This window comes from Microchirus variegatus, assembly GCF_963457635.1.
Source record: "Microchirus variegatus genome assembly, chromosome: 6".
Lineage (NCBI taxonomy): Eukaryota > Metazoa > Chordata > Actinopteri > Pleuronectiformes > Soleidae > Microchirus > Microchirus variegatus.
Genome location: NC_139807.1, coordinates 21,839,977 through 21,852,054, shown reverse-complemented (window position 1 = coordinate 21,852,054; position 12,078 = coordinate 21,839,977). Strand labels below are relative to the sequence as shown.

The following is a 12,078-nucleotide window of genomic DNA, read 5'->3' as shown; positions in this document are numbered from 1 at the left end:
CCAGCTAAATCATAAAGTCTCTGCCCGTGCCCGCAGCGAAGCATACAATACTTTATAAACATACGAACGTAAAGCCAATTTCCCCGACCACAAAAACACATCACAGTATATTTCACAGTCAACCTACTTTCCGCGAGTCTCTAAAATCAACAAAGGGCTTCTGAAGCTAACCACATTTAGCCTTAGCTGCCGTTACACGAGCAATGACAAAGTAAACATACCTTTTTAGAAGTTATTACTGTTTGTTAGGCCGGAGGCCACGTCTCTGCTCGTGCTAGCAGTGAAGCATACAAACATGATACTTGATAAGCATACGAACCTAAAGCCAATTTCCCCGAGCACAAAAACACACCACAGTACATTTCACGAGTCAGCCTACTGCACTGACACGGTGAACACTTTCATTGTTCAGTCTTCTGCTCAGTCCAGAATTGTACTGACCGAGGTTCACAAAACAGTCTGATGCAAACATACATAAAATATATCTACTGGACACAAATCCTCTGAGGCTGGACGTTTGTGTAAAATACTGTGCTCCGCTGTGCAGCCACTCTTCCTCCCTCGCCTGTACTCTCGTATTTCACAGGGAGGAGCTAAGGTGGAGCTCTGAAGTACTCTCCCTGGTGGGGGGGGGCAACATTCACGGTGAAATGTGCGCTGTGTTTTATCGCCTATACTTACACTAAGTGGAACCACTAAAACATGACTGAGTCTTGTTTTTTCACTAGTTGAGAAGTTCCTATTATCGCTGTTTTTTTTGGTGTGTATCTGCGTCATTACCTCGGGGCTCAACGAGATCACTGAAAATCCCGTAATAGTTACGTAAGCAGCGGTTCTCCTGAACAACCGATCGTCCTGCTCCAGGCGGTAGTCCGGGCACATCCGGTTGCGTACATTGAACCGCAGAAGAAGAATAACGTCCGTTGTGGAGGTGTTTCACGAGCAACAGTGTCTTCTGACTCTGGGTCTGACTCCGGTTTAAAGTCATAAAGGGACTGCGGCGGGGAGTCGTGACGAAGCTATTTTTAAACACTGTTAAAACAATGTTTTGATAATGAGTAGCAGTGCATCCACCGCTCCAGAGAGGGAGCTGCGCTTCTGAGAGCTGACGTGATAGATTATGTCACTTCCAGATACCTGGCCAATCACAACACAGGTGGGAAGGCTCTACGCTGGCTGGCCAATCACAACACACTCTGTCTTCTCGGGCGAGATTTATGGCTGAAATAGCGCAACTGACAAGCGCTTCGAAAAGGACAGATTTCAATCGGCTCGTTTACATCAACTAGGAGGATTTTGACCATAAAAACAACTTAATATATGTAAGTAGACCTCCATAACTCACATATATGTGCAACAGGACCACTCTATGTGACCTTTAATTTCGTTATATGTTCTTCTGTCTTGTTTTCTGTTTGGAATTGTAACTGCACTTTGTCTGAAATAAATATGAACATAAAGTGTCCATGACAATGCCTAAGTTTCTGGCTCGGTTTGTGGTTTTTAGCATGACCATTTAAAGCTGGGTTCTAACTTTTAATTGTTCATCCTTGGCTCTAAAAACGATAATTTCAGTTTTTTCTTTGTTTAATTGGAGAAAATTCTGCTCCATCCAATCATTGATTTGCTCAATGCATCTACTCGACATTCGGATGATTCCGTCCCACATAGCTGGCATGGCTTGGCTCAGTGTTGAATGGCACACTCTGACTGAAATCGGCTTATGAGCCAATTATTATCGTTTGCAAGTAAATCCATCCATCCATCCATCTTCTTCCGCTTATCCTGGGCCGGGTCGCGGGGGCAGCAGTCTGAGAAGGGACGCCTAGACCGCCCTCTCGCAGGACACTTCCTCCAGCTCTTCCGGGGGGACCCCAAGGCGTTCTCAGGTCAGCCGAGTGACATAGTCACTCCAACGTGTCCTGGGTCTTCCTCTGGGTCTCCTCCCAGTGGGACATGCCCGGAACACCTCCCGAAAGAGGCGTCCAGGGGGCATCCGATACAGATGCCCGAGCCACCTCAGCTGGCTCCTTTCGATGTGGAGGAGCAGCGGCTCTACTCCGAGCTCCTCCCGGGTGACAGAGCTGCTCCTCCCGGGTGACAGAGCTCCTCACCCTATCTCTAAGGGAGCGTTCTGCCACCCTGTGGAGAAAACTCATTTCAGCCGCTTGTATCCGGGATCTTGATCTTTCGGTCATAACCCAAAGTTCATGACCATAGATGAGGGTAGGAACGTAGATTGACCGGTAAATCGAGAGCTTTGCCTTCGGCTCAGATCCTTCTTCACCACAACAGACCGATACAATGGAGGGGACAAGCCACCTTTCTCCGGTCGAGAACCATGGCCTCGGACTTAGAGGTGCTGATTCTCATCCCAGCTGCTTCGCACTTGGCTGCAAACCGCCCCAGTGCATCCTGGAGTTCCTGATTCGAAGGAGCCATCAAGACCACATCATCTGCAAAGAGCAGAGATGAAATCCAGTTGCTCCCGAACCGGACCCCTTCAGCCCCTGGCTGCGACTAGAAATTCTGTCCATAAAAATAATGAACAGAACCGGTGACAAAGGGCAGCCCTGCCGGTGTCCAACATGCACTGGGAACAAGTCTGACTTACTGCCGGCAATGCGAACCAAGCTCCTGCTCCGGTCGTACAGGGACCGCACGGCCCTTAACAAAGGGCCCCCGACCCCATACTCCCGGAGAGCACCCCCCACAGAATGCCACGAGGGACGCGGTCGACCTCCTCCATGGCCTCCCCGAACTTTTCCCAGACCCGAGTTTTTGCTTCTGCGACTGCTCGAGCCGCCGTCCGCATGGCCTGTCGGTACCTGTCAGCTGCCTCAGGAGACCAACCAGGCTCGATAGGACTCCTTCTTCAGTTTGACAGCATCCCTTACTTCCGGTGTCCACCACCGGGTTCGGGGATGGCCGCCGCGACAGGCACCATAGACCTTGCGGCCGTGTCCACAATGGAAGTGGAGAACATGGTCCACTCAATATCTCCAGCTTCCCTCGGAATCTGGTCAAAGCTCTCCCGGAGGTGGGAGTTGAAGACCTCCCTGACAGGTGATTCCGAAGGCGTTCCCAGCAGACCCTCACAACACGCTTGGGTCTGCCAAGCCTGTCCAGCTTCCTCCCCTGCCAGCGGATCCAACTCACCACCAGGTGGTGATCAGTTGACAGCACAGCCCCTCTCTTCACCCGAGTGTCCAAGACATACGGTTGGAGGCCAGATGACACGACCACAAAGTCGATCATTGACCTCCGGCCTAGGGTGTCCTGGTGCCACGTGCACTGATGGACACCCTTATGCCTGAACATGGTGTTTGTTATGGACAAACTGAGAAGTCCAGTAACAAAATACCACTCGGGTTTAGATCGGGGAGGCCATTCCTCCCAATCACGCCTCTCCAGGTCACACTGTCATTGCCCACGTGGGCGTTGAAGTCTTCCAGCAGAACTATGGAGTCCCCGGTTGGAGCACTTTCCAGTACTCCTTCCAGAGACTCCAACCACATCACGATTAGAACATTGCATATACCGGCACAACACTGCACACATCGCCCCGGTCTGAGCGGGCTGGCCTCTTCTGGGCTGGGGGGCTGGGTGGGCAGGGATACACGGCTCTGCTAGTCAGGAAGCTAGCAACCGGCCTGGGTGGTCAACCTTGCCTGCCCTCCATGCTCCCCCACCGGATCTGGTATATAACTCACACACACAACTAGGGCATTGGGGGAGATACGGGAAGACCATCAGGGGGGTTGGGGGTGGGCCCACCAAGTAGTGGGTCTATCCCCCATCTTCCCCCGTGACAGATCTTTCAGCCTCTGACCATGGATGTATAATATGAACTGGATAGAGCACCGCCCCTTTGCTTCCGTTCATTCCTATGAAGCTGCTCACCCAGCACATATGCCAAAAAAGTTTTTGACTTCCGCGTTTATTTCCGGGTTATGGGGCCCATAGAGCATGCGCAGTAGTGTCCCTACCATAATTCCTCTCGGCTATGTGAACAAGCCGTCCGCGTTATCGACTTGCTCGGCGCGTACATGAACAGCGAAAGGCATGATGGGAGTACGCTAATGACGTGTGCTAGCTGATTTCATGAATACCGGCGTCACGTTTACTTCGGCTTTAAACCATGGATTTGTAAATAAATGCAAAATCAACGATAGCGAAGTGAATATAGTGAAGCTGAAAAGTACAATGACGGAGTTAAAGATTAAAACGATCAATAAAAATGGTTTATTTGGGTTAGGACCGTGACTATTACTTTATATGTGTTACAGGAATCGTGTTGTTTTTGTCTGATTTCCCTTATATACTTATATAATTATTATTAGGAACAATAACAACGTGTTAAAGTAGGTTTATAACTCCCGATTATTTCACTCAACACGTTTGTATTCAACTATAATTCGCGTATTCATCACATTTAACAGTAACTTTATGAACCGATTGTGACGATAAGACAAACAGCCTCCCCGGGAATCAGTGGTGAAGTGACCGCAGGTCTCAGTGCATCACACGGTCACAGCTTCGTAGTCCACACCGTCATCAGTGTCACGATGTCCGGGACTGAACACAGTGATAAAGTGCAGCATGTCAGTCTCCTCTCCTCAATGAATCCACACAACAGCTCGTTAATACATCGATAATACGTTTTAAAATAAATGTAAATGAGCGCCGAATAAACAACTAAAACTTGCTTTGTCATAATATTTTAAAAATGTAAACGGAAAACCCCGCATTGTCTTCATTTATTCACATTTCACATGAAGTTTTCATGTCGTTCGGTTCACTGACAGTTGCGCTGTTCCCGAGACGCCACATGACCGCGCTTGGCTGTGCTCGTACACAGCTGTGACGTCACTCTGAGAAAAAAGATTTGTCTGGGCTTTTTATGGCCTTTAGGAATGTTTTTCAAACATGAAACTCAATAAATTAAAAAAATATAATGTAAACATTTATAAAAGCCCGTGTCCATGCCTCGAGGTGTCCTGTGGACACTTTTACACGCGTCTATTTTACTATTGCGGTCAATGGGAAAATTGCTTTTTGGGCTCCATGGGATTTTTTTTTTGCAGTACCCACAGTGGCCACCATGCAAAAATTGTCTTCAAGGCAGAGGGGGCGGTGCTCTATCCAGTTCATATTATACATCCATGGGTGGAGGATGAAGCGGTAGATAATGGAAAGATGGATGGGTTACCGCTCTCTCGTCCTTCTTCTTCAAGTACGTAAACGTCATCACGTCACATGTGATCTCTCTCTCTCACCCAAATTAGTTTCTTCGGGGGCGTGTTTTTTTCAGGGTCTGCAGATATATCCTTTTTGAGGGGTTTCTCCGAATGACGTCTTTAAATATGTCGCCCGTGTCGTTTTTGTTTGGTAAGTGACACAGCGACGCTAAGCGTTTTCCCGAAGTACGTCGAAACAGAAAGTTAGCATTAGCTTAGCGATATATGCTAACAGCTTAAGCATGTGATACGCTGTTCTTTGTGTCTCTCTCCTCTGTTGTAGGGTGTTTTGTTGTATTCACTGTGCCAGCGTCGTGTTGTCGAGAAAAGGAGTATCAGACCAGTGACGGACAGTGCTGTCCGATGTGCTATGAAGGTATAACACGATAGTTTTAATCAAAGGCACAGTTCATTTTCTATGACTCCCCACTAGCCTGTGAGGGGAGACAGAATACACACATGGAGATAAATACATTATCATAGCCTGATATGACAGACCACAACAGGTACTTTGAAATGTTTTTTTTACTTGCAGCAAAAGTTGCTGTTGAACACAGTTCTCCATCAAGGCTGGGTTTTATCTGAGATAATGTTCCGTTCTGTTCTGTCTACACACCATCTCCTGTATCAAAGCTCTGGAGCCAAATACCTTAAAGAGGAAGGACGTGTGGGGGCTAAAAGAAACCTTTAACAGCACTTGTTAGGCTGGGGTGTCAGCAAAATATTTGTCTCACCACAGTTAAATAAATAAAAAAGTTACATGTTAATCAGGTTCCCCAGGAACAGTTTTCCCTTTAAGTCTTCTGTTTTTTTGTGGCACACCACACAGGAAATAGACAAGTATAATGCTACATATGTTTGCTAGCAATATTTTATAATAGTAATTTGGTTATAATTATCACATTATTAAATCTATTCAACATTAAATTAAGTTTATAAACATATGTAAACATGCACTTTCACTTTGAAATTCATCACAATGGAATATTGTGTTATAGTTGTCCCCCCACACTTTTCTTCTCTATATACCGACCCCATCTTTACCCGATTTGACATTCATGGGCCCCAGTTCCTTTATGAGTTTGACACTCCTGTGTTAGAGACTTGTGTCTTGTGCTGTTGAATTCAGTGATAAACTGTCAGTCTCAGTTCAGCTTTGTTCTAGCTCAGAGGACAACAAGCCTGTCTTCACAGGGGCTTTGTTTTAGAGACCAGCGAATGGCAGATAATTGGCAGAGAGAGACTGAAATAGGGCTGGGCGATATATCGAGAATTTATCGTTATCGAAATTTACGACGATAATCAACGTCATTTTGCCCTTGTTGATATATTCAATAATTAAAAGAAAAGTAGTTTTTGGCTGTGTGTGTAGTTAGGCAGGCTACCGGCATGTTCGTGTCCCTTTAAGACGCTCAGCTGTGTACAGCGTGTAGTCACATGACTCCACGCCCTCTCTAACAAGACATGAAAAAGACGGTGAGGAAAGACGAAGCGGCTGCCGGTAGCAGTTTTGCCAACTTGCCGACTTTGTCGCTAAATCTGGTGACTTTCTGACTCCTCCTATTGACTTTTTTTGTCAAAAGCGACTTGTGACAAATCTCCCGACTTTTGGTGTTACTGGAGACTTTTGTGGTGTTTGGAAACTCTCACGTGAAAGCACAAATCCATCTCAACAAGCAGCAGGTGCTGCCAGAGCCCGAGTTAAACCCGACAATTTATTAATACGTGAGCCGTAAACGTACACGTACGTCCTCCCCACAGCGGGAGCTTGTTGTACCTGCTGCCACAGTCTTATTTACAACAATAACAGAGCCGCTGAGATCCGCTTATGTTGCTAATGACAATACACTTGGTGGTTTTTAAATGATGCGTTCATGGCCGCAGGTTTTTACACCTTCACACAATACAACGTTCTATAACATACTACGCGAACACGACGAAGGAGAAAAAACACAAATGCATAATCAAGGGCTCAGGCAGTCAGTCTCTGCAGTCAGAGCAGTGAGCGGTAAATGTTTCTTCTCTCAGTCTCACACAAAATAAATCACTGCATTTGATACCAGACGTAAAACACACATGTATACATGGTCAATTATGCAAAATAGGCGATGACATCATCTCGCGTCTTGTAACTTATCGTTCATTTATCGTTATCAAGGTGAGCTGCTCAATATATCGTGATATTGATTTGAGGCCATATCGTCCTGCCCTAGACTGGAAGCCACAAAATTAGTTAGTTGACAGAATGTACAACTCACAACCCAGTCAGAATGGAAGCAGAAAGAAGAGGAAATAATGAAACATGCAGCCCTACGGTTTGCTAAATGCCGTCTATAAAAAAAAAAAAAAAAAAGTCCCTAACCTTCAAAAATGACACTATGCCCGGTCAGTCTCTTACCTTATCCTCCCACCTTGCTATGCGAAGCTCTCACCTCTCTTCTCACCACATGTTCTTGTTCCAAAATCAAATTCTAATTTCCACACAGAGTTTGAGGCGTGTCCTTTGTGCACAGATGCAACCCAAGAACTGTGAAGGTGAACTAGGAAGCAGTTTACGGAAGGAGTACAGAACATTACATAGAAATTACACATATATTGGTTAAGACCAGACCACGTTGAACATACAGCGTTGCAAAATGAGCAGTGCTCTAGAACTTCCGTGTTTTTAATTCCTCGTATAACGTGGGCACTGTGTAAGAGTGTCCAGTGCCACAGTATTGTTGTAACAGCAGTTTCTCACAGGAAACAATTGTATCGCTTTGTAACCCACTCACTCCTTACTAGGACTTCATAATCCATAAATCTGTTGATTGTTTTCTCCATTATTTGAGTACTTGTTTGGTCTGTATAATGTCAGAAAATGTTGATTGGTGTTTCCTAAACCTGGAATTGATGATGATCTCAAATGTCTTGTTTTGTCCACAAACCAGAAATATTCAGTTTTAATGATTTATTTGCTACATGGAGCAAAGAAACCAGAAAATATTCACAATTAAGAAGCTGAAAAATCAGAAAGTTTGTTTTAATTATGAAAATTCCCATTAAAACAGATTAATTGATTATGAAAATGGTTTACAATAAATTTACTAATCGAATAATTGTTGCAGCCCGCTTCCTGGCATTTTTCAAAGTCAGGCATTGGGCGGAGTAAGCCTCAGAAGAGTCCCCTTTAGTTAAAGAAAAACTGGAATCAATGACCGTTTTGTTCTATTCTACTTCACTGTTACCGTGTATCATTATTTTGTTTTTTCTTTAACAGGCACATTTGTTCGAAGAGATTGTACGCCACATGGTGGCACTCGCTGCGACCATTGTGAGAACGGGACATTTATGAACCGACCTAATGGTTATAACAAGTGTTTCCCCTGCACTTCCTGTGTTTCAGGTACTGTCACTATTACAAAATTCAAACCGTAGTCCGTAATTATTGGGTAAACCGATTACAATTTACAGTAGGAATAATGATAATCATGTTTAATCATAAAATAACAACGCTGTTTTTTTGTGTGTTTTTTTAGCTGATGGTCTTTTCGTCAAGCAGGCGTGTACAGCAAGGACTGACACAGTTTGTGATGTTTTAAGTGGCTACATGTGCCGATCCGAGTCTGATAGCACAGGATGTAGCCTGGCAGATAAACATTCACGCTGTGCTGCTGGCCAGCAGATAAAAGAAATTGGTAATAAAAATCACAGTGTAAGGTTTTCCCAGTCTGATGAATTTGTCATTCCCAAATCTGTGGGTTGGTTTGTTTTGCGCTAACAGAAGATATGTTCGAGATTTATGTCCAAGGCTGTAACTAACGATTGTTTTCATTATTGATTATTATTTCAATTATTTTCTTAATTAATTGAGTACTGAGTGCATTGAAAAATGTTGATCAGCATTTCCTGAAACCTTTAATTGGCGCTGTTCTCAAATGTCTAATTTTGTCCACAAAAGCAGATTCTTTTGTACTGACTTATCCTTCTCATAGGAACCAGGGAATCGAATACTGTGTGTGAGGATTGTCAGCACGGCTATTTTTCAAAGGATGGTGTGAAGTGCCTTGCTTGGAAAAAGTAGGTTTTTTTTGTTTTTTTTTAACAATATGACTCTTAATAGCATATAACTCAATCTAATCATTGATTAAAATCTGATTACATGAGTCAAGAAACAGAACAAATGCAATGGAGATGCTTCCACATGGCACAGTAAACTATTAACAAGGCAGGCATATGTGTTCATGGAAGCGGATCTCAGTGGACGTACGTGTACATTTCGGGTTTAAATTGGGCTTGTAATTACAGTTAATATGTCGGGTCCAGCTTGAACACAAAGTGCTTGGGTTGGGTCGGGCTTGATTTTTTTGGGCCCGATCTAAGATCTAATCTCTGGCTCACCAAAGAAAATTACAAAGACTGGCATTGTCCAAGATCCCAAGGACAATCACTTGTCACTTGCGTGCGGCAAATCATTAAAAGTGGACGCCATGGCCGAAGCGGCTCTTACAAGTTCAACCAAGGTGTGGAAACCCCAGTGTATGCCATATTAAGAATATGTTCACCCATATCATCTTGCCATTAAAGAGCCTTTCTCAAGATATCGTACAGGCTTATTTTACGTGGCTAGAATACGGTTGGAGTACCCAGTACAAGAACAATTTCAGGAGAATCCAAAAACATTTTTGATTCGTATCAGCTTTTTATTCACAATTAAAATGTATTTGTATAGCGCCGAATCACAACATACATCAAGGCACTGTGCATAGAGAACATCATGGAGAGCAGAAAAACCAAACAATTGACACAATGAGCAAACACGAGGCATCAGTGGAGAGAAAAAACACACCCTTTTAATAGAAGAAGAAGAAATCTCTGACTGAACCAAAATCAAAGATGTGCAGCATCTTCCTCGGCTGGGTTAGGGTGAAAGGAAAAATGGGGGACAGAGGAGAGGTGGTGGAGAGAAAGGACAAGAGGGAGGTGAGGTAGAGACAGAAGAAAGAGATCAGGGGCCTCATGTACAAAGGTTGCGTAAGCACAAAAATGTGGCGTACGTCCTTTTCCACGCTCACGTTAAGATGTATGAAACGTGAAATGACCGTGGAAATGTGCGGTGCCCACGCCAACTTCATGGCTGGCGTACGCCCGTTTCTACAGTTATTGTTCCTTTGGCGACACTTAGTGGTGATGCTGAGAAACTGTTAATAATGTGAAAACATTAGTCATCAGAGTGATGTGGACATCAGAGACACACTTATGAACAAGGTGGGGTGTGGTTGCATGAGTATGAAGGTAATAATGAAAACGCTAACCCTTCATTACTTGTGGGCTCCTCATGGGTAAAGTGTGCCACAGAAATGTTCCCAAAATCCAACATTTCCTGTGTGATTTTAATGTTTTCATTGAAAAACTGTACATATTTTATTGATTCATGACAGAGATTGATGTTTATTTAATGAATGTTGCATCGGAATTCTATCACAGAGAACTAAAGTTGTGTTTCCACTCACTCTTGTCTTGACAGTTGTTCAAAGCCCGACAACGTGGTCAGACGTGGAGACTCACATAACGATGTCATCTGCAGGGAATCATTGAGAAGTCATGGTTTGAGTTACCATGACTATCCACCTCTTGTAATATTTGTGTTGCAGTTGTTGTATGTACCTTTTCTACCTCTTTACTTGATTTTTTAACACAAGGAGTCCAGGGGACTATTCTGGGCGGGAATTATTTAGTTAGGTTTGCTTTCACGCTGCACTTTTGTAAGCAGACCAAAGTATCTTGAAAACGTGGCACAGTTTAAACATCCCCTCTCCTGAAAACGAGCACAAGAATCTGCCCAGTATAAGGCAGCAGTGAGGCAGTGGGCTATCCAGCATGTCACTTTGTACATGAGACAAATGCAGCAGTACTGAAAGAAGACATGACATGTATGTCATGTACATCACTCCTATAGGAGGTGGGAGGTCTGGCACAATTACCCCAGGTAATTCTAATCCTGTGCCAATAGACCAGTAACTGTGTGTGTAAATATTCCATTGTCTCCTGTTTAAGGGAATGGTTTTCCTTGGATTTTCAAGCAAGGATCGAGGCACTGTGTTGATATGCGTCTTCACTTGTGATATCTAGAAGCAGCGATGTACACGCAGGATGACAGTGGCGACGACAGTGCATAAATCACTGTGTGGGATGTGGGGGGGGGTGAAGTTGTTTGCACGAAGACAGCCAGGATCACATTACTCTCCCGCCCCTCCCCAAACAAAGCCGAATATCCAAGTAAACAAACTCTACTTTCAACAGCTCTGGTGTGAAAGCACCCTAATATTATTTAGATTTCAGCCAGGTGAATGATAACAGCAGCAATAATTTTGACAGAGAATTGACAGTCAGTCGTGATTACTAGCAACTATTTAAAACATTTTTTTACCTACATTCCCGATTTAAATTTTATGCTAAGAAATAATCAAACATAATCAACCTTCCTTGCAGTGGTGATGAGGTTCCAGTGCCAGTGAATGCTCTAAATTGACTATATACACTTAACATAAGATAAAAACCAAAGTTGAAGTTATACATCGAATGAAGAACATCTCTGCGTCGTTCACTGACATTAGTGCAAATAGTGGTGTGGATGAGAAGAGACTATTCTCCTTCAGAAGTCAACTTGAGTGTTGTCCTCCTGATAGTAGTGTAGTCCACTAAAGTAATGCTGCTCTTCCACTACATGGTCCCGGCTCGACTCCCCTTGGCACGTTTTTTGGGGGGGTTTTCCTTTAGCACCTGTTACCAGGAAAAAATGTTCTGACATCGCCAGACTGCCGGCCATCACAGGTAGATTCAGGCCAAAAAATGCCCA

The 12,078-nt window shown here is 44.2% G+C and overlaps 1 protein-coding gene across 1 annotated transcript; it reads left to right on the top strand.

Moving 5' to 3' along the window:
* Positions 1–5,315: 5,315 nt before the first annotated feature.
* On the top strand, positions 5,316–11,465 carry LOC310928979 (tumor necrosis factor receptor superfamily member 14-like). The gene is made up of 6 exons (XM_083891654.1): positions 5,316–5,391; positions 5,524–5,616; positions 8,500–8,625; positions 8,759–8,917; positions 9,215–9,299; positions 10,747–11,465. The coding sequence occupies exons 1-6, from the start codon at positions 5,352–5,354 to the stop codon at positions 10,913–10,915; spliced, it is 672 nt and encodes a 223-aa protein (XP_083747780.1). The 5' UTR covers positions 5,316–5,351; the 3' UTR covers positions 10,916–11,465.
* Positions 11,466–12,078: the final 613 nt, after the last annotated feature.

Bases quoted from the DNA above. Each gene is read 5' to 3' on its own strand.
- LOC310928979 (XM_083891654.1), top strand. From the start codon at position 5,352: ATGACGTCTTTAAATATGTCGCCCGTGTCGTTTTTGTTTG. The intron at 5,617-8,499 runs GTATAACACGAT...TTTCTTTAACAG, and splicing joins CTGTCCGATGTGCTATGAAG to GCACATTTGTTCGAAGAGAT. The intron at 9,300-10,746 runs GTAGGTTTTTTT...TTGTCTTGACAG, and splicing joins AAGTGCCTTGCTTGGAAAAA to TTGTTCAAAGCCCGACAACG.